Source organism: Ipomoea nil, unplaced genomic scaffold (assembly GCF_001879475.1).
Source record: "Ipomoea nil cultivar Tokyo-kokei standard unplaced genomic scaffold, Asagao_1.1 scaffold0980, whole genome shotgun sequence".
NCBI lineage: Eukaryota > Viridiplantae > Streptophyta > Magnoliopsida > Solanales > Convolvulaceae > Ipomoea > Ipomoea nil.
In genome coordinates, this window is record NW_017617408.1 from 3,039,065 (window position 1) to 3,062,728 (window position 23,664).

At 41.8% G+C, this 23,664-nt stretch overlaps 1 protein-coding gene across 1 annotated transcript; it reads right to left on the bottom strand.

The window, feature by feature from the left end:
* Window positions 1–3,101: 3,101 nt before the first annotated feature.
* Window positions 3,102–17,075, bottom strand: LOC109179822 (probable leucine-rich repeat receptor-like protein kinase At1g35710). The gene is made up of 2 exons (XM_019329301.1): window positions 14,428–17,075; window positions 3,102–3,135 (listed from the first exon to the last, which is right to left on the bottom strand). The coding sequence occupies exons 1-2, from the start codon at window positions 17,061–17,063 to the stop codon at window positions 3,102–3,104; spliced, it is 2,670 nt and encodes an 889-aa protein (XP_019184846.1). The 5' UTR covers window positions 17,064–17,075.
* Between the last annotated feature and the right edge of the window lie 6,589 nt (window positions 17,076–23,664).

The following is a 23,664-nucleotide window of genomic DNA, read 5'->3' on the forward strand; positions in this document are numbered from 1 at the left end:
ACTACACTACATATTAAATATTTGCATCCATTTGTAAATAAGGTTCGCCTGTGTTGATATATGTGCATATGTGCTTTATAATAACTATGTGGCTATCCGAATTTGCACCCGCATGACATTTGTCTCTCATTTAGGTACATAAATAATTATATGTTCGGTGCAACTTATGATCTTATATGTTAAATCATTATAAAATAATTAAGCAATGAGCATGCCGTCTATGTTATGTTATCAGTCATCCGTAAAATTAACATAATGTGAGTTGCATATCTGTAACCTTGTTATTTGGTGCATTTTGCTAGCACAATAGTTAGGCTTAAACCCAGTAAATTATATATGTGTATATCTCCCGTATAATACTTTCCTTATGTACCATTATACTAATTCGGGCTCTTTACCCCAAAATAATTTCTAAGCTTCGGGGACGAAGCTTCTTGTAAGGGGGGGGGGGGGGGGAGGAGGGTGTAACACCACGTGTTACGGCCTTTAATCCCGAATTATTTATTTAATTAATTCTGTTAATAATAATTAAAAAGGACTTAATTTGATTAGGTTCCCTTTGATTAATTAATGTGGTATACCATGGATTGTGGACCCTTGCCTAAACTAGAGTCTTAAGCCTATTAGGAATAAAGAGAGTAAACCTTTTACTAGTCAGACTCTAATTAGGAATCCTAGACCTATAATCTATTGGGAATAAAGAAAGTAGGCCTTTACTATTCAGATTATGATTAAGATTCCTGATTCTATAAATAGAGGATTAGAAAGCATTTAGAACCCACACCACCCATAGTTATATTACACGAAAATATTCCCGGGAGATTCCCCACCACCAAGCCTAGAGAGATCAATCGGATAAAAATCTTAGAGAAGAACCTTAGTAGCCAAGATTCTGATTAAGGCTAAGAGGTAACCCATGTCTCAACAAAACCTATTTTCCTTGCTATAATCTTCTTCTTTGGCTCCTTATTTTATGCTTGTGTCTTGATAAATCTTTTATGATGATTATGATATGATCTTGATGTTGATGAGATGATATTATGTGTTGATCTTGATAATCTTGATGATTATAAAAGGATCTTGATAATTGTGTGTTGATCCTTGATAAATCTTGATGTTCTTGATTTTAAAGATAAAGTATGATTTTTGTGATTAATTATGATTAGAGCCCTAGGTCGAATCGTGAAATTCGTATTGTGATATTCTTGATATATTTGGGTGGGAATTTGCATGTTCGGGTGTTGATTATGTTTAGAAGTCATGTTAGGATATGTTCAATGTGATTCTTGGTTTTGATCCGTTATTTGACTACGTGGTGTCGTCGTTTGCGTTTAAAAGTGTCTAAACATGGTTTCGGGTTCCACAAAAGATCCCGGGACCCAAGTATGGAAAAAGAGTCAGTGGGGGGTAGGGGGACCCTCCACCTACCCGCTACCCGAATTGACGTCGCCTACAGCGGGCAGACGACTGCCCGCCAGGCACCCGCTGCCCAGAGACTCGTCGCCGGCGGATGGCCTTCCACCCGCTGGATTTTTCCCACCTTGGGATTTCTGCTTCCCCGTTTGATGTTCCCCGACCCTCGTGGTGTCCCAACAGACTCCGTTTATCGTGCCTAAGTCTAGTTTGATGTTTCAGGTACCGTTCGTAGGATAAAAGAGTCTTGTGTATTGCATGCTAGTTGAATTGGTACCCCGTTGGCCTAGGTGAAAGATGCATGAACCCTTAAGATATTTCCTAGTACGTGGATGACCACACATAGGTTTCTTTATACGTTTTCTCCCCTTCCCCAATATGTTAATGTGAATTGCATGTGCTTGCTACGTGATATATGTGCATGACTCTTGGCTGCGGTCAAGTTGGTTTACATATGCTGCAGTCCACCGATTGAGCTCGTCAGCGGTGTGTAAGGCTGCAGTCCACCAAGTGGGCCTCATGTGCTATAGTCGACCTGTTAGAATATGTTATTTAATTATATGTTCTGATGTATAATGTGTAGCATAGAATAAATATCCTAATCTTTAGCCTATTAGTTAGGTCTCTCTCTTGAGAGTATATTTGTATTCCTGATTCAGTTATTCAATAATCAATCACTTCCACTCTCATCTGGTATCAGTTAGCCAGTCACAATCCCCCTCTCACCCTTCTCTCTCTTCACGTCGATCATGTTGACCGGAAGTTCTGAGCGCACCCCCACGGCCATCACTATTTCCTCTGCCAACACCGGTCCGAACACACTCACGAGTGCGCATCACTTCGTGTCGCTTAAGTTGACACACCGGAATTACCTGTATTGGCTGCCGGACACCGGGGCGTCAACCCACGCCACACCCGATTCAAGCGTAATCATCAATCCTGAGGACTACCACGGCGATGATGTTCTAAGAGTGGGCAACGGCACAGGTTTGGTGATCTCGCGTGTGGGTCATGCAGTAATTCCTACGGTCAAAAAGTCCTTAAAAATATCTAATCTTTTACACGTTCCTGAATTATCAGTGTCTTTACTGTCTGTTAATCGTTTTACCCGGGACAACAATTGTTATTTCGAATTTCACCCCTCTTATTTTGTTGTGAAGGACTCAATCACTCAGGCGGTGCTCCTTAAAGGTCCAAGTTCGGGAGGTCTCTATTCATTGTCGCTACCGAATAATCACTATGCGTTCGTCTCTGCTCGTGCCTCTTCTTCGGTCTGGCACCAGCGTCTCGGTCACCCTCACAGCCAAGCTCTGCGTCGTGTCTTAAAGAGTGTCCAGTCGAGTCAAATAAAAATGTAACACCAAAATTATGTACTCCGTGCCAACTTGGAAAATCGGCACATTTTCCTTTAGATAGGGTAGTTACATCAAGTTCAAATGTACTCGACCTTATTTTTACTGATATATGGGGTCTTGCACCTGTCATTTCAGCAGATGGGTCCCGCTACTTTGTACTCTTCGTAGAAGATTGTACTCGCTATTGTTGGTACTATCCTCTACGTTTGAAAACAGACATATATAAAATTTTTGATCTTTTCCGGGCGATGGTAGAACAGACGTTTTCACGTTCTATCAAGTCCATCCAGTCTGACTTGGGGGAGGAGTACCCAAAGTTACATAAAGTTTTTTCTACCCTGGGTATTGTACACCGGCAGTCGTGTGCCTACACACACGAGCAAAATGGCCGTGTGGAGCGTCGAAATCGCCATATAGTCGAAACTGGCTTGGCGTTAATGGACCAAGCGTCTGTTCCGCAACGCTATTGGGATCATGCCTTTGAAACGGTGACTTATCTTATAAATCGCCTTCCGTCAGCCTCACTCAAGTTTGATACACCCTTTTTCCGCCTATATAAGACTCCACTCACGTACACTTATCTCCGTGTGTTTGGATGTCTTTGTTTTCCCCACTTACGTCCATATAACCGACACAAAATTGAGTACCTGTCAAGTCCGTGTGTATTCTTAGGTTACCCGTCGTCTTTTAGGGGTTACCGCTGCATGTGCAACACCGGGAAAACCTATATCTGTCGTCATGTCCGTTTTGGCAAAACTACTTTTCCCTTTGCAACAGGTCTTTTAAAGAAAAATGTCCCGGTACCTGAAGTACATGCACCACCCTGGGGATCAAGTCCTGTCTTATTGTCTAACAACAATTGTGACGTCCCCGCCCCAGCGCCTCCCGTTCCTCCTCAAGCACCAGCTCGTGCACCCAGGAAACGGAGGCAACGGGCTCAACCTGGTGATCGGGAACATGTTATGCGACTTCGGCGTATGGCACAAGGCACCGGAGAGCAGTTTCACGCTCTCACTGCAACCACTGATGATCCGACCTGCTACTCGCAGGCTATTGGGCATCCGCAATGGTGGGATGCTATGGATCAAGAGTTCAACGCCTTGCTTCATAATAACACTTGGCAGCTAGTTCCAGCTACACCGAATATGAATGTTGTGGGATGTAAGTGGGTCTTTCGCACTAAGCGCAAGGCCGATGGGACAGTAGAACGCTACAAGGCCAGGTTAGTAGCCAAGGGCTTTAACCAGGTCGCTGGCGAGGATTTCTTAGAGACTTTTAGTCCGGTGGTTAAACCGACCACAGTACGGCTGTTACTCTCTTTCGCCGTGTCACGCGGGTGGACCCTCCGTCAACTGGACGTCCACAACGCCTTCCTAAATGGGCGTCTATAAGAGATTGTCTACATGAGACAGCCTCCAGGTTATGAAGATCCGGATCATCCTGACCATGTCTGCCACTTACAGCGCTCGCTCTATGGGTTGAAACAGGCGCCGCGGGCCTGGTTCAATCGTTTACATGATTTTTTACTTGTGACAGGGTTTATTGCTTCCAAAACAGATGTGTCCCTAATTCACTACTCGTCTGGGGATTCACGAGTTTTCTTACTCGTCTATGTCGACGACATTATCATGATGGGTGATAATACTGCCTTAATTGACTCTCTTCTACACCAGCTGTCAACGACTTTCAAAATCAGGGACCTGGGAAAGCCTGCCTTCTTCCTTGGCATAGAGACTATTACCACTCCGGATGGCATGCTTCTTACACAGCGGCGGTACATGCGTGACATTCTGCAGCGAGCTGGCATGTCCGAGTGCAAGCCTCTAGCCACTCCAGCCGCGGTGACGCAGCCGGTTAGTCAGTCTACTGATCCTTTCCACAATCCGACTCAGTATCGTCGTCTCGCTGGGGCCCTACAGTACCTCACAATCACTCGGCCGGATATGTCCTATGCGGTAAACCGCTTATGCCAGTTCATGCATACACCCACAGACGAACATTGGGGGCTGCTAAAACGTGTGCTTTGCTATATTAAATGTACCCTTGACTACGGTCTCCGCGTCTCGCCTTCTATATCATCTGATATCCATGCTTACTCGGATTCAGATTGGGCCGGTTGTCCGGTTGACCGGAAGTCTACCAGTGGGTATGCTGTGTTTTTGGGGTCAAATCTGGTCTCATGGGTCTCCAGGAAACAGCGAACAGTAGCCCGTTCGTCCACCGAAGCCGAATACAAAGGGCTGGCAAATGTCTGCGCCGAGGTCACCTGGATAGTTTCCTTGTTACGGGAGCTTCGTTTGTGTTCTACCACGCCACCAGCACTGTGGTGTGACAATCTTGGAGCCACGTATCTCTCCGCGAACCCTGTCTTCCACGCTCGTATCAAGCATGTTGAGGTGGACTATCATTTTGTCCGAATAAGGTTTCCTCCGGCGAGTTTCGGGTTCATTTTGTCTCAACTAAAGACCAGCTTGCGGACATCTTCACCAAACCGCTTCCGGCAGCACGGTTTGGAACTCTACGTAGCAAGCCCAATGTGGTATGCCACCACCCTTGTGCTTGAGGGGGAGTGTTAGAATATGTTATTTAATTATATGTTCTGATGTATAATGTGTAGCAAAGAATAAATGTCCTAGTCTTTAGCCAATTAGTTAGGTCTCTCTCTTGAGAGTATATATGTATTCCTGATTCAGTTATTCAATAATCAATCGCTTCCACTCTCATCCCACCGACTGAACGCGTCAGCGGTGTGTAGGGCTACAGGCCACGAGGAAGGCCATGGTCCACCGACTGAGCTTATCAGCGGTGTGTAGGGCTATGGTCGGCTACGATCCACTGACTGAACTTGCCAGCGGTGTGTAGGATCGTAGTCCCCAAAAGAAGATCATAGTCCACCGATTGAGCACATCAGCGGTGTGTAGGGCTATGATAGGCTACGATCCACCAGCTGAGCTCGTCAGCGGTGTGTAGGATCGTAGTCCTCAAAAGAGGATCACAGTCCACCGACTGAACGCGTCAGCGGTGTGTAGGACTGTGGTCCGCCGTTGAATCCATCGACGGTCTATACAAATTGGTTGCGGTCAATTCCTTCATGCTGCGGTATGACGTAGGTGCTGCAGGGCAGTGTTAGCGCTATATGCACTAACCCTCATGTATGGGCATGCGATTGGTCCCGTAGCACCACCAAAGTGTGCTTGTGTGATAAAGATTTTGATTGGATGATGATGTGAATGACATGAAAGTAATATGTAACCTTAGGTACATGTATATATGATGTTGTCTCTATATAATTGATTATCATTGTTGAATGTGCTTATCCCTATCTGTCCAGTCTAATCCTGGTTTTAAAGCTAGAGTCTCCTAAGTATTTATCTTCTTGCTTCAAAATGGTTTTTCCTCTCTCTCTCTCTCTCTCTCTCTCTCTCTCTCTATATATATATATATATATATATATATATATATATATATATATATATATATATATATATATATACCTATATTGTATTTTAATGCGCTAGAGTGGGTTACCATCATCATTCGCTGAACAGATATATTTGGCTTTCAGGCACAGATGAGTATCTCCAGAGGGCCCTAGAGAACCCAAGGCTTAGATAGTTAACTTCCCTTTCGGCATGCGTGCCACGATGATGTAATGACATTGATTTGAGGATAATTAGATAGTTTAGCCTGTGCATCTGAGTTCTCCAGCTCAGATGTGGCATAACACCCCAAACACTTATGTTTAGTATGCTCTGTTTTGGGAATTCATAAGAGATTTCCTTTATTATATAAGTTTAAAAAGTTCTCGAAAATCTGGGGTGTTACAACACTTATCCTAACATAACTCATAACAAACCACACTAAATGGCAATAAACCACACTAAGCGGCCCTCAGAGAGGACTATCTCCTTGCCCCGAACCTTGGAGGTGATCTCCAACTTGTCTCCCCGTTTGGTGGCTACCAAATGGCAATAAAACTCCTTCACCAATTCGGGGTACGTATCCCCTTTAATCGCAAGATAGGTATCCAAGAGGCCTTGGTATTTAAGCATTTCAACCAACTCCAGAGAATTGGTCGGTTTCGAGCTCTTTACCTCCGATCACCATGTAGTTGGCGTCGTTCCATTCCGGGACTCAGGTACCGACGGGTTTCTTCGGCATCGCTCGGGGTTGATTCTGGTTTGGAGGGACTCCCTGGCGAGCTAGGCGACGGGAATGGCGCAGCAGGGTGTCGACGGCGGGGTGTGGAGGTCGCGCCGGTCGGTGCTGGCGTGCAGTCCGGTTACGGTGGGGGGCGGTGTTCCATCGGGGGCCGAGGCGGCAGTGTTGCCTCGCCTCGTTGATGGCGGAGAGCGGTGGCAGCAGGTCTCCAACGGGTATGGGACGGGCGGTCACCAGGCGGTTGTGGTGATGCGGCGGCAAAGGTTGTGGTCTTTGGGGTGGTGTCGGCGGTGGTTTTTGTTGAGAGAGAGAATGTGAGAGGGAGAAGAAGGAGAAGGGTTTTTGATTTGGGGATTTTGTGGGTTTTAGGGATTTGGAGGGGTTTAAGAAGGGAGTGTTCCCTTAAAGTTTCAAGAAACACTCATGGCCTAGTGGTTAAGGCTTTAATCTTGTAAGTGAAAGGTTCAAGGTTGTATTCTCACTAATTGCATTAGTTTTTTTAGTGCATCCCTTCCATGCCTAGGCTTCCTATCTTTCTTTTGATGTGGTAAGTGGCTTGACCGAAACCCCTTGTCGGACTTTTGCTTTCACCGTGTGTTGGGTTTAAGACTCGTGGATTATAGGAGGTGTGGATCTTAGTCCTCCACTTATCCCGAGGGGCGGTAGCCGAGGGGGGGGGGGGAATTTAAACTGATTGAATTAACTAATTTTGTCTTTTATTCAAGGTACGAGAACTTCTAAATAACCGAGCTAAATAAGCGATTCTACAAAAAAGGTCGTTTACAGGGCTTCGCAGTTTTATCCTAGGCAGAATTTCTCTTCTGGAATTTACTCCGATTGATTCGCGGGATCTTCGTCCCCTAGGGCTACATTTCCTGCGTCGAGGTTGGCGTCAATTTCAAGGTCGGCTTGGGTGCGGCTAATGATGAATACTTTTCCGGGGGTCCCGTAATTCCCTCGGTTATTCGTGCTCCCTTGTTGGCCTATGACCGTAGGGTTTGTGCTCGGGAGTCGAGTGCACTGGAAGGACTTGTGTCCTTCTCCTCCGCAGTTGAAGCACCGCAAGGGGTTCCCCACGCAATCCTTGGCCCTATGATCTTTGTTGCATCTTCGACAGAGGAGCGGTCTCGTGTTGGCTTCGTTATTTCTTACAGACGATCCTTGGTTAGTTGGGTTAACCGTCCTTATGTTAGAGTCATTCCTTTCCCTTTTTATAGGTGGCGCCCCGATTCCCGCATTCCTCTTACAGATCTGTTCCTGAACTCCCCGTTGTAGAAGTTGGACTGGATAGAGGTCGGTGGCGCTGGTGTAGGCTTCGTTAAGGGTTCGGGGTTTGCTTACGATTAGGGTCTTTCGGGCTTCGAAGTTGAGGCATGTCACAAATTTCTCTATCTTGGTCGTTTCTGTATGAACTAATTCGGGCGCGAAACGAAGCAGCTCGAGGAACCGTTTGTTATATTCCATGACCGTGGCCATCCCTTATTTTAGGTGGAGAAATTCTTCGTACATGGCTGCCCTTATGTGTGCAGGGTAGAACCGTTCCCGTAGCCGTATTTTTAGGCACTCCCAGTTGAACCCTGGTTCTTGCCTATAAGTAGGTCCTTCGTGGATCCACCAATGATCGGCTTCGTGTCCGAAGTAGAATGAGGCTATTTCTACACGGCGTCCCTCTGGGCATTCTACTACTCCGAAGATCTTGTCGAAGGTTCAGATCCATTCTTCGAGGATCGTGGGGTCCTCTTCTCCTGAGAAGGTGGGCGGGCGATGGTTCGAGACTTGGCGAGCAACATCTGAATTTCCGTTTGGTGGTGGTGGTGGTCGGTTATTGTTATGGAGGACAGCGTCGCTCAGCGTTTGGGCGACCCGAGTCAGTTGCTGTAGGTTCTGGGCTAGGGATTCGTGAGCGGAGGGTTCAGGGGTCCTTGACTGACTTCTTATTGGCGCCATTCTGATGGTCTACAGGGCCAATATTGATCGTAATTGTAAGTTAGTGGGTTGCATCCTTACCTTGATGCGATAAGTGTAGGGGATTTTTAAATTAAGCACATAATAGAGCGAGGGGGAGTTAGGCATATAATGATAGATAACTCACAGCCTCACCGCGCATCCTAAGTTTCCTGAGTCCTATGTACTTAAATACCTAGAGTTCAAGCTTAATGTTCTAAAGTCTTATCTTAAGAGTCTTATCCTAGGGTCGAACTTAGGCTCTGATACCAACTGTAACACCCCAAATTTTAAAACTTTTAAAGCTTATGGAATAAAGGTAAGTCTATTATCAATTCCCAAACAGAGCATAAACTAAGCATAATAGTCGGGGTGCTATGCCATATCTGAGCTGGAGAACTCAGATGTACATGCTAAACTATCCAAACATAAGAAATCCTCAAATCAATATCTAATACAACTTCAAGGCACGTAGGCCGATAATAGAACTAATCTAACTAGGTCCATGGGTCCAACTAGCGCGCTTCGGAGCTATTCATCTGTGCCTGAAAGCCAAATAATATCTGTTCAGCGAATAATGCTGGAAACCCACTCCAACGCGTTAAGTACAATATAGGTAGATATAAGGAAAATCATTTTGAAGCCGGAATACATATATACTTATGAAACTCTAATTTAAAACCGAGGACCGACTCAATCAAGCAATGACAGATACGTTCAATATAATTATCATACACATAAAGATTCTAGCACGAATCCTAAGGTCACAAGACTACCCAATATCAATCATATCAATATCCAGTGATGTGGCCGTGGCGCCTTGCGCTCCTCCTGGGGTGCCTTGTCTTTTCGACCTCTCCCTTCCTCCTGCTCCTTCTTCCTCTTCTCGGCGGCCTCGGCATCAGCGTACCTGGCTGCCCTGTCCATCAGGTCAGTATAGCTCATGGGGGGTACCTGATAAGGTCCTGGAGGAAAGCGCCCGACCTCAAGTTGTTTCAGAAGATTGGCATGCCCGACTTTCCATCAAAGTTGGCGACCCCCATGGCCCCCTTCTTCCACTTGTTGAGGTACTCGGCTAATGACTCCGAGCTCCCCTCCTTCAGATCGCACAGGTCGGCGGTTTGCTTCTTTCGCTGCATGCTAGTGGCGAAATGGGACAAGAATTGCCTGGTGAGCTCGGCAATGGTGAAGATGGACCCCTCCGGGAGTGATCCGAACTAGTCATGCGCCTGCCCATCCAGGGTGGCGAAGAACCCCTGCACAGTATAACGTCGGTGGCCCCGGTGATCATCATGGCGGCTCGGTACCGGGTGAGGTGCGCCCGTGGGTCCGTGGTCCCCTAGTACGCCTTAATGGTGGGAAAGCGAAAATCTCAAGGTAAGGGCTCCTCCATGATGGTGTTTGCAAACGGGGAGAACAACACATCCTAGGGCTCTGGAGACCCGTCCCTCTCGTCGATCTTCTTCTGGAGCTCGTCCATCCTCCTCCGCAGCTGCTCGACCTCTTCCCGATGGGACCTTGGAGCTATACCATTCGTTTCACCTGATCGTTCGACCCGGGAGGCCTGTTCACGTCGAGGTGGGGCTCGGGTCTCCCGACCTGGTGACCTCTGCGAGCCCGCATCTCGTCGCGGCTGGGTTCGAGGTCCGTGGCTTGGCGACCTCCGGGTGACTGATTGTCGTCGTGCTTGCCTGCGGGAGCATGATTCTGCTGGTGCAGGCTTGTCGGCGGCAGGCCTTGGGCCCAACCTCTCTCGGGATGGCACCCGGCTGCCCAACCTCTCCATGGCGGGCCTGGTTTGGTTTGACCTCCTCCCCTCGTCCTCATAACGTCGGTCACGCCGTGAGTCCCCTCTTCCCATGTGTTCGTCTGGCGGGGCGAATTGACCTCCCCCTGGGTGATGGGTGCCTGGGGTGGCCGGGTTCTTGGACCGCTGTGCCCCCGGGTGGGAGGAGGTGGAGTAAGTGTCGGCAGCCCTTGGTTGACGCCTGGGTCGGCAGGCACACTTGCTCGGAGGCCCCGCGTGACCCGGGCTAGCGCCGTGGAGGCCTGCTCAAAGACTTCCACCCCTTCGCGGACAAGGCTTAGGGGCGGAATGTGGGCGGCGGGAGGTGGCGCGCCGTTGCTGCGGTGGTTGGTGAGGCGATCCCTCATGTCTCCCCCCGACCTGGCAGAGGTGGCCGGTTGAAGGCTGGGTACCCCGTTAGGGCCGTTCCCGGTTGCGACGAGCTGGGTGCCGCGAAAACCGTTGGTGTGGTGCGATTTGGATCTCGATCTTGCAATAGTAGCTGGTCGCGGTAGACCACTGGATATAGAACACGCTTGAGCTGGTACAACAGCTCTCAACAAGAGCACCAATTATGGATTTAATTAACCCGGGGTGGACCCGAATCAATAAATACGGATAAGAACGTAATATAAATAATAAATAAATAATATAGAACGATGTCGTAAAAGGCCGTGAGACCGTATATTATATTAAATGTCGTAGAATTAGCTATTACAACGATTTGGTAAGACCAAGTGTATAAAATAGTGAATAGATAGAATGTGTCTTGTTAGGACAAGGAGGGGGGCTTTTATACAAGCTAAACCCCCCAACCGCCTCCCCCCAAATCGTGGGCAGTTAGATCACTACTTTGACCGGGCCCGGGTGGACCGGGTCGGTTCGGGTCCCGAGCTACCCTACCCGAGCCCGCTATGGGCCGAGCTCGGGTAGGATCGTGCCATCCGACCCGAGCCCCACGTAGCTCGGGTCGGGTCGGGGCACCTCCATGGTGCCGTGGGCCGGGTGCTTTTGGGCTCCAACGTGACGTTCCGGGTCGGTGTTGCTACCGTGGGTCGGGTGCTTTTGGGCTCCAACGTGGTGTTCCGGGTCCGTGTTGCTACCCCGGGTCGGGTCGTGGGTATAATATATCCATCAGTAATAATGTATGTAGACATGCTCTTATAAGAAATAAGTATGATTTCACTAATTTTAATTAAATTTTACCATAATTATATTTAGTTTTCATACCATAATTATTACTCAAATTATCAACTATATTTTATTTAATATAATATGAATTTTACGACTATAAATAAAAAAAATTATATAATATTATTTAAAAAAATATTAACATTTGATATTAATATTGGGCATATATTTTTGTGCATATAAAATATTAGTAAATTCAATAAGCAATGAAAATTTATGAACTTTGGGGTAATCAAAAGATCAATAGAATATGAATTAGTCAATTAAGTTTTATTACCAACTAACAAAGTTCATTTTTGCAGATTTCTTTTCTCTTGATCAAAAAATATTTTTAATACCCAAAAAGAAAAAAAAAAAAAAAAAAGAAGAATAAAGTTGATGAACTCAGGGGAAGAAAAAGAATAATATAAAGGCTCTGTTTGGCAGAGCTTATTTAGGAGCTTATACCTTATTTTAAGCTACTAATAAGCTATCAGCTCTGTTTGGTAATGTTCCTAAAATAAGCTCCTAGCTTAAAATAAGAGCTTATTTTGGAACGCTACTTTAGGTAGCGTTTCAAAATAAGCTCCTAGCTTCCTAACTTTTTTTCCATCTTTATCCTTATTATTTTAAAGAAATGACATAATTTACCCTTCTCAATTAAAACCTTTTTCTCTTCTTCTTTAATTTATTCGCAACTTTCACCGCAAATATTATTATTATTATTATTATTATTATTATTATTATTATTATTATTATTATTATTATTATTATTATTATTATTATTATTATTATTATTATTATGAGATACTAGATCATGATTATGCTAATATTTTTATTTCAAAACATTAATTTTTTTTAAAGACAAAATGTTAAATTTTAATATGTAAACAAACTAATTTAAATTTTATGAAGATGTCATTTTTAGTCTTTTTACATTTATCAGCTTGTCAAAAAGCTAATTTTACCAAACACTTTCAATCATAACAGCTTAATAGCTCTTCAGTTTTCAGCTCTGAGCTTATAGCTTTTCAGTTTTCAACTCCTTTTCAGCTTTCAGCTCCTAGCTCATAGCTTTTCAGCTAGGTTTGCCAAACAGAGCCAAAGTATATTGAAGATATCAATATCAGGAATTGGACAAAAATCACAAAATTGAGTAATTAATGGTTAAGAAAATAACACGAAGGATTGACTTGTTTATACATCGACATGGCTATACATTTCATTAAAAAATATATTTTATTTCATATTAATTAATTTAGATCAGAGTGATATTTTTAAATAGAATGAATATCTTGTGAGGTCGTCTCACGAATCCTTATCTGTGAGACGGATCGAAATAAGATGGATATGTAATATTTATACTGAAAAATGTAATACTAATCAAGAATAAAGTGTTTAATTTGTTACTTATTATATATAAGAGAAAGTGTAATACTTTAATTTCGAAGAAAATACAATACTTTTAAATCAAAATTAAAAAATATTACACATTCTCTTATAAGTAAAAATATTTTATTCACGATTACTATTACATTTTCCAATATAAATATTACATTTTCATCTTAACTTGATTCGTTTTACGAATAAGGATTCGTAAGACAGTCTCACATAAGTTTTTACCATTTAAATATCATATTAATGTGTATTTTAAGAGTTAATTCCATTTTTGGTCCTAGATCTATATGTGATAGTCCACTTTAAGTCTTTTTTTAGAACATTCTCATTTGGTCCTAGTATTATTGTGGCATGATCATTTTTTATCCTTTGTCAAAAAATTCGTTGAAATGTCATTAAATACAAGGACACTTTGATTTTTTTTAGAAAGTGAGTTGACTCGCTATATTTTACTTTATATTTTTTTGAAAAAAAAAATTCATATTTATATTGAAGACCTAAATACCGCTTCAACAATTTGTTCGCTAATTTGGAAGAAAAATCAAAGGCGTGGGTAGTCTAAACATTATACAATGTAAATTTCCTATTTTGTCATCTAATTTGATATCAAGTTCACGCCCTACTAACGAAAGATCGACTTGACTTAAAATCTAATGGTTTGAGGACCAGTTTGAGTTCAATTAAAAGTCATAGGACCAATTTGAGAAAGGGTTATAGTCGAATGATCATTTTGAGAATTTCCTCTATTTTTATTTATATTCTTAAACTCAAATCCAAAAGTATATTTCTAAACTTGTAAGCAGGCTTCTTACTTGTGATTTGTTGCATTTCATTCAGATTGAGAAAATTACAAACCACACAACCATTAAATTCCATCATGATTAGAAGAAAAAAAAATCCAAAAATCAAAACGCTACAATCACACAGCAAAGACAACAATAAAAACAGTAGGAAAAAAAAAATCAACTAAAATCACAACTATATAATAAGAGAAACTACAGTGCTTCAAGATTGATGAATCGCTTCGACTGACCAGTGCTTCTTGATTATTACACTTCCATTTTATCTTCCCCAAGTAGTAACCTTATGAGCCATCGAGGTTTTCCATACTTAAACATGACATATCCAATAGCAATACCAAAGGGTAGGCCACAACAATAGCCCACAACAACACTTTGCCAGCCAAATTCAATCCAAAACTCTTCTGAATCCTTCACATCCGGTGCTTCCTCTTCACCCTTGCCATGGCATTGTAACATTAGTGGTAATCCACAAAGAGCTTTGTTTTCCAAATAGGAGTCATTGCTAAATGTGTCAAACTGCAAGCCTCGGGGTATAGGTCCAGAAAGATTATTAGAAGACACATTCAGTACGGCTAGAAATGTCAATGATCTTGGAAGTTGTCTTGGAATCTCACCCACTAGTTTGTTTGATGACAAATCAAGTGACTCAAGAACGGTTAGGTTTTCTAGTGATGATGGAATATAGCCAATAAGTTGGTTGTGGGATAGATTGAGATACTGGATGAGGTGTAGCATTCCTAAAGAATTGGGAATCTGGCTGTGGAAGTTGTTATTGGATAAATCAAGGGCTATCCAGATATTATAGTGCACCACTTGAAGCTCCACCCCTTTCCACACTAGGCTTATTGAGGCTTCATAAGTTGACAAAATTTCATCATCATTTGCTTGCTTCATGGCTTCAAAGTTCTCCATATAATATCTTGGCAAAGGACCACTAAACTCATTATGTGAGATATCAAAAATATGCAGCTTTGGGAATGGAAGTGTGTTGTTAGAAGTACATATTTCACCATAAAATTGATTAGATCTCAACACAAGAACACGCAAATCTGGAAGAGTATCCAACCAATAAGGGAATGAATCCTGTAACTTGTTGTTTCCAAAATCTAGAAGTTTAAGATGGCTGCAATTTGTCAAGCCTCTAGGCAATGGCCCTTCCAATTGATTGTCATTTAAATTGAAATACTCCAAGTTGTTTCCCTTTGTGTTACATACTATTGGAATAGTTCCTTGAAATTGATTTCTAGCTAAATTTATAACCTTAAGTTCCCTACTGAAGCTCTCTAAACATAGAGGTAGTGGACCGTTCAAATTGTTGTCTGACAGATCAAGAAATTGTAGGGAACTCAAACTACACAACCCTGTATCTATCCCAGAAATCAAACTAGGAAGTGTTGGAGTTGGAAGTAGCATTCCTCCAAGCTGATTTTTAGAAACAAGTAAAGTTTTCAAACTTCTCAATTTTCCAAAGCATTGTGGAATTGAACCATCCAAACTGTTGTTTGTTAAATCGAGAACCTCAAGGGAATGAAGATTGCATAGGGCATCGGGAATACTTCTTTGGAGCATGTTGGAACTAAGAGAAAGATACTTTAGTGAGGTTATATTTCCCAAGCATTGTGGAATTGGACCACCCAAACTATTGAGATATAAATCAAGAACATCAAGGGAATGAAGAGTGCAAAGTGTTTCGGGAATTTTTCCTTGCAGCGCATTGTAGCCTAGAGTAAGAGAGCTAAGTGAGCTTATGTTTCCTAGGCATTGTGGAACTGACCCTCCCAAATTATTGAAGGACAAAAGTAAACTCTCAAGGGAGCGAAGATTGCAAAGTGTTACTGGAATATTTCCTTGCACACTGTTAGAACTGAGAGAAAGATATCTTAATGAAGTTATATTCCCCAAACACTGTGGAAATGGATCTGTCAAACTGTTGAAAGACAAATATAGAGTTTCAAGGGAGTGAAGATTGCAAAGTGTGTCGGGAATACTAACTTGATTCGTGTTGGAATGGAGAGAAAGACGTCTTAATGAGGTTAGATTCCCCAAGCAATGTGAAACTAGATTACCCAAACAACTGTTATATATATAAAGAGTTTCAAGGGAGTGAAAATTGCACAGTGTTCTATATAGATTCCCATGCATCTCATTGGAATCGAGAGAAAGACGTCTTAAAGAGGTTATATTTCCCAGGCACTGAGGTATCGGGCCACTAAAATTATTGTTAAATAAATAAAGAGTGGTAAGGGAGTGAAGATTGCATAGTGCTTCGGGAATATTTCCTTGCAACATGTTGGAGCTGAGATGAAGATTGGTTAGTGAGCTTAAATTTCCAAATGTAGGAGGTATTGAGCCATAGAAATTGTTTGCACGTAGGTCAAGTATTTTAAGCTTGGACAGCTTGATAAAACTTGTTGGAACTGGGCCATGGAAAAGATTTCCTCTACAATCAAAAGTTTGAAGGTTGGTGATACTAGAGAATATTGATTCTGGAATTTCACCAGTCAAAGAATTGAAAGATAAGGAAAGGGAAGTAAGGTTTCGAAGGTGGCTTATTTGGAAAGGAATAATACCATCAAGATTGTTAAATCCAAGGCTCAAGAACTGAAGATTTCTTAATCTTCCTATCTCTGGTGGTATAAAATTCACAAAACGGTTCAAACTGAGGTCCAAGAAATTTAACTGGGAAAGGTTAGCAATGGCATATGGAATTGATCCAGTGAAACTGTTATTATGGAGGCTAAAATGGGTGAGGTTTGGAAATGAAATGAAATCAAAGCTTTCAAGGGTACCTGAGAGGCTGAAGTTAACCAACTTTATCTTATAAACATCTCCGACATTGTTGCAGCTGATGCCAGTCCAATTCCAGCAAATGTTGTCAAGATTAACAATAGACCATGAATGAAGAACATGGATATTGGATAAGGTGTTCTTCCACTTGAGAAGGGCTCTTCCCTCTGTTCTTTCTGATGTTGTATCCACACAAAGTGAAAATAAAAGAATAACAAAACACATCAATATTTGAGAAGTGGCCATCAGATCTTTTGTTTTTTGTTGGGTGGTATGTATGTATAATATATCATATCCTATCCTCTTTATATAAGTGACATTGGCATTATTAGTTGTGGGCCAAGCAACAAATGAGCATAATCATTTTATTAGGTGGAGTAGTGGGTTACGTAAGTTACATCCAATACATATTTTTGTTGTGAATAAGTTGAGTCATTCACGGCATTAATATTCGCCATTCCACAGGGCTATAAAAACATGATAAATATTGCTAATATTCTTTGAAGATCCATGTCAGACCGATTAAATACCATATACAATACTTGTGGTTTTCATTTATGGACCGACCATGTGATGTACAAGAAACACGTTGGTTTTTAAACTCAATGGTTACTCTACTTTGATGACTATGACTACTAATAATGCTTATGCGCCACTTGTATAAATAGGATAGGATATGATACCATATGCATACACACCATCTTATATAAGTGACATTTCAACGTACGTGTTTATTTTTCATCACATTTCCTGTCCATAAATGAAAACTACAGCATTACATTGTATGTGGTATTTAGTAGGATGGACATGCATTTTCAAAGAATATTGGCAATATCTATCATATTCTTAATTTATAACCGTGTGGAAAGGTGAATGTTAACGGTTTGTAGGACCTGTTTCAATGAAGACTCCCTGTGTCCTTTCTTACATGACACGAGACCACTCCTGCAGCCATAGCCCATAGAGATCAATGAAGAGAGTAAATAATATTTATAAATTATTTTTTTAATATTTAGCTAGTGTTTTTTGTTTTTTTTTTTTGTTTTTTTTTTTTGTGACATTATATTCCCCTGCCATACACGGCCCTTGTAGAGTCTATTATCCTCCTGGAGTCACATTCCACGACAAATCTTGTGACATTATATTCCCCTGCCATACACAGCCCTTGTAGAGTCCCCCAAGCTTCTGCTTCCTTGGCTTGGCATCGACCAAGGTTAAGAGTAAAACCGCGGCACCAGTCCCCATTCGAGTCTCTGAGCAGGCCCCCACAAGTGATGTACGGGAAAGAGATGGTGAGTAACGGGTGTAAATTGTCGTTCCGCAAGGGATTGGGACTATGGCACGTACTTGAGTGACAACTAAAATTCTAGGCACCAAAGTATTGGAACCCACAAGAATCCAAGCAAATTCAAATTCATGGTTGGGTAAAGTTAATAATTAAAGGCTAAAAATCTAGTTAAGACAATGCAATTTAAACACAAGTAAACGCAATGATAAAAGATGGGCTCAAATTAGGGGATGCTGCCTTCTAGATGCTTTAACAACTTAGGGATTAGGGGAGAACATCAACCAAGGGAACACAAGGGCAAAGCACATAAAAATCCTAGCTTAAAGCCATTTTCATAAGCTAATAAACAAGGATTAGAGCAAGGATTGCCCCACTTTCATGGTGTATCAAATCCTAGCTCTTAAAACACATAAGCTTTTAGGCTCCCAATTCTTCCCTATTTTCATAGAAAGAAAATGGGTTTAGAGAAAGGAGAGGCTTAAATTCTTCCCCCAACTTTCATTGTGGAGAAAAGCTATCCAAAAGCAAGTTAATAAGAGTTACGTACCAAATATTAACAAGATTCAACATAAATCCTTCACAAACAAATGAACCCTAGGTTAGATATCTTCCCCCTTATGCAATAATCACCTATTTAGCATCTAGGTTGGCAATATCACCCTAATCCGAGCCCAAAAACGGACTACTCACACTCCATAAGCATAAATAACAACAAAGCACAAGAAAATATCATAAACATTGCACAAAAGCTTTAAAAGAAGAGTAAGAAGCTTCTCTATTGAAGATGAAGAAATTGTGGTTGAATCCCACTCCAATCCGCGTTTTCAAGCTTGCTAGATGAGTTAGAGATGTAATACTAGACTAGTCTAGGCTAAGGAAGTCTAAGGAAATGAAGAGAAATGAGTTCTAGCTATCTAGGGTTATAACTTCCTTCAAAAACCCAAGAAAATCGCATAAATATTTTACAGAGCACAGAGGTACTGCCTTAGGGATGGCCATCCCTGAGGCAGTACGATTTAATCTTGGTTCACTGGAAAGGGCGTACGGGCATACGTACGGGCGTACGGCAGGGCGTACGCCACCTGCTTCTTTTTTGAGATCTTGGATGGGCTGACGGATGGGCGTACGCAAGGGGGTACGAGGCTGCTGAAAATTCTTAAATGCATTCCAAACTCTTTGATTGATCTCTTTGTAACACCCCAAATTTTCAAGACTTTTAAAACTTATATAATAAAGGTAGAATCTCATTAAATCCCAAATTACGATACAAAGAGTACGGGGTGCTATCCCACACCTGAGCTGGAGAACTCAGGTGCACAGGCTAACTAGCTAATATCCTTAATAAAGAGAATGCATATCATGGCACGCATGTCAAAAAGGAAACTATCTATTTCTATGCTCCACGATTCTAGCGCGCTCCCGTGTCTACTCTTCTGTGCCTGAAAGCCAAATATATCTGTTCAGCGAGAGATGCTAGTAACCCACTCCAACGCGTTGAAATACAATACATATAGATATATACATAGATATACGAAAAGTCATTTCGAAGCATGAAGATATATCCTAAGAGACTCTAGCTTTCAAATCAGGGAACCGACTCGACAAATAAGGGTACACACAATCAATAGTCATAATCAAGCATATATAATTCTCAACATAGGGCACAGTTATAGATAAGCACAACCAATAATCACAGTTAGGCATGCATAGTTTACTAGCAAGAGTCCTATGGTCACGTTTCCATAACTACCATAACTTCAATCCTTCTCATCTCATCACATAGCACACTTTGTTGGCGCCACAGGACCAATCGCATGCCCATACATGAGGGTCAGCGCATATAGCCCTGACACGGCCCCGCAGCACCCTGCCCCGTATCGCAACACGGAGGGGTCGATCGCAACGGACCGATGAACCGCAGCTCATCATAGTTTGATCGCAACCAAACAGTGGACCGCAGCCCAAGAGTATGTCATCTGACCGCAGCCAGGAAAATGAACCGCAGCTCATGTAGAACGTTTGATTGCAACCAAACGGTGGACCGCAGCCCTATATAATATTTATATACCTGACCGATCGCAACCGGCCTGGTTAACAGTTAGTATGGTTCTCAACCCATCCAACTGCCCGTATAGCCAATTTGATCGCAACCAAATTGGGGTATCATGCACACATAACACATAGCAAGCACATGCAACCCCCATTAACACATTGGGAAGGGGGAGAAATCGTATAAAGAAACCTATGCGTGGTCATCCACAACTAAGAATAGTCCTAAGGGGTTCATACTTCTTATACCTACGCCAACGGGATACCAATTCAACTAGCATGCAATATACAAGACACTTTCAACCTACGAATGGTATCCGAACATCAAACTAGACATAGGCACGATGGGAGGGGTCCGTTAGGACACCACGGGGGTCGGGGGAACATCAAACGGGGAAGCCAAAATCCCGGGTTGGGGTGGTTTCCAGCGGGTAGCCGGTGGGTGAAGGTTCACCCGCCGGCTGCCCGCCGGCGTTAACTATTCCGGGCAGTGGGTTCCCGGCGGGCAGCTGCCCGCTGCCGAAACTGCCCATCTTGGCCGCGGGTAGGTGGCGGGTCCCCTACCCCCACATACCCCCCACTGACTCTTTTTCACCAAAAACGCTCCGGGAACCTTTGTGGAACCCGAAACCATGCTTAGACACTTTCAAACGCAATTGACAACAATACATAGACAATTAACGGATCACAAACAAGAAACATGCGGCACATATCCTATCATGCTTTTCTAAACATAATTAACACCCAAACATGTGAGTTCCCACCCAATACACCAAGAATAATACCACACGAGTTTCACAGTGCAACCTAGGGTTCTAATTCCTTTTAAATCAACAAGAACACAATTCATCTTTTAATATCAAGATTCGGTAGGTATATCACGTAAACCTCAAGATCATCATACGAATACCAAGAACAACATATAATTATCAAGAACATCAAGAATACCATATAATCCTTAAGAACCTCTTATCATCAAGATCATCAAGAACTGTTGGTCCCGATAGGGTGGTAAAAAGTCTTGAGGGGGGGGGGGTGAATAGACTTTTTAAACTTTTTTTCACAATTAATAACACTTTGGTAATTTCAACGCTAAGTAACAAGATATGAAACTTAGATGCACAGCGGAATAATTTAAACAACCAAGTGTTACGTAAAATCAAAGAGATATATCACATGCAATATGATGGATATGCTTGGTATGGCTCAAATAATAAGTATGCAAATTTATGCTCACATGCATACGTGAAAACTACTAAACCCAGATGAATATTTTCGCACAGTATAAGATGGGTCAGTCAAATATTCAACATGCAAGACAACAAAATAAATATTTAAAGAGATGGTGCACTCAATATGTGTGTGATGTCACGTGTGAATCAAAGAGTGAATCCAAATAGAATTGTGTCTGCATGCACTTGTAAGGTCACATAACCCAATCAATAAGATAAATGAATAAGACGAATAGTAAATGGGTTAGTATGCATGCAATAATAAAAAAAGCAGTAAGTAAATGAGAGAGAGGCAATTTATAGTGGTTCAGAGGTGGTGTAATCCTCCTAGTCCACTCTTCTCCTTTCACTCCAAGGAGGAAATTCACTATCTCGTTCACCCAGATACAAATAGTGAATCAAGTGCACACAGGCACTTCCCGAGTGTTTTGCACACAGCTACACTCAATCCCGAGTATCTCGCACAAAGCTATACTCCCGAGTATATTGCACAAAGCTATACTCCTACACCAACAAAGTGTTTTGCACCCAGCTACACTTGGCACCACGAGTGTCTCGCACAAAGCTACACTCACGAGTGTCTCGCACAAAGCTACACTCAATAGGGTAGTGTCTTGCACAAAGCTACACTCAACCCTCTTTCTACACACAGTAGAGGTAAGTTTAAGAGAAAACAAATTTATCTTCTAATGACTTGAAGAATCTCTCGTGTAAGCTCAAATTGGATATTTTCGAATTTTTGCTTCTTTGTATTGCCTTGCCTTCTCTTTTTCGTGTATTGCACTCTCTGCTTCATGTCTTCAAGTCTTCTTGGTATATATAGCTGAAGAAGCTATATTACCGTTGTAGCTTCAATTAATCTTGATCAGCTGCACTTATTGCCAACTTGCATTGCGGTGATTTAATGCAAGAGATGGGCTTCCACAGTGAGTTTGAAAATCCTCACCTGACAAATCTTCAAAAGTCATACATATCGGCTCATCAGCTAAAACTTCTCCGAAAAATAATTACCTTATCTTGACGGATTCAAAATGATGAAATCTTCCAAAAGATTTTCTGCTGATTCTTGTTTGAGTAAAAATTATATCTTCGTCCATTTCTTCTTCTGAAGTGATATGAGATTCATAGCAAGAGATTTAAATGAGAAAGAAGATGTGTAGAAGAATTCACGTGCATCTTCCTTATCATGTCCACAAGCTTCCAAACTTGTAGTCAATTTAGTATGACATGTGTCCACATTGTAGCATGCACTCAACAAGTGTCATACTTATAAAATATGCTTCCAATGGGATTTGATCACGAGCCCAATTAGATTTGTCTTCTAAACTTGTACCACTACGCCATATTAACTCATTGGTTAATATTTCTGGATTTAATCTTTATTCCCAGAATGGCTTTAGTAGAATTTCACATTAATTCGTAGAATAATCCGAGTCTGCCTCTTGGTCGTCCCCATCAGCCCCTTCGTCGTCCCCTTCTTTATATCTTACATAAAAATGTAAAAATTGAGTCTTGAACCCATCACCTCTGACTTTAGTCACCTTGTTCCTTATCCACTTCACTACTTCATCTTTTGGTGTCTTCCAAGGTAAATAAATCTCAAATAGTAACATTCTGGATAAGTATATTTTGCTAAGAATTCGTAGACTTTTATGGCTTGACTTGGGACTTAGGCTAATAGACAACTAGACTCAAAATAAAATATGGGGTTTCTAAAAATACAAATTTGGCTCATCAAAACTATTACATTTTATTCCTAACAAATTCCCCCTTTTTTATGATGCCAAAACCTATACCCGAACATTTTGGCTTAGTCCAGTTAAAAACAATAATCTTTTATTTTTCTTTCTTTTATTTTATTTTGAATAGCCAAATTGACGAGTTTGACAATTTTTGGACCTAAGGACTTTTTACTTTTAGACACGTAAAAGAGGTTGCAATTTTTGAGGTTTGATTTTAATTTCTTTTTGTCAACTTGTTTTCTTCCCTCAAATTGCATTTTACAAAGCTAAACATGTGTCTAAAAATTAAAAAACATAAAGCTAAATAAAATATGACTAGATAATAGATAGATTAATTGCATCAAAGTTCAACAAGCCATATTACATACTTAGCAAAATATATTTAAATATCAACATTTTCACGGTCCAATCATGCTATTGACTCTAGCTCTTAGCTTAATGAAGTTACATTTGCAATTAGCATGATAATATAATTGCTTCACTTGCCCTTTGATATAGCATGAAAAAGCTCCACGTACATCTCCCTTGCTTGTTGG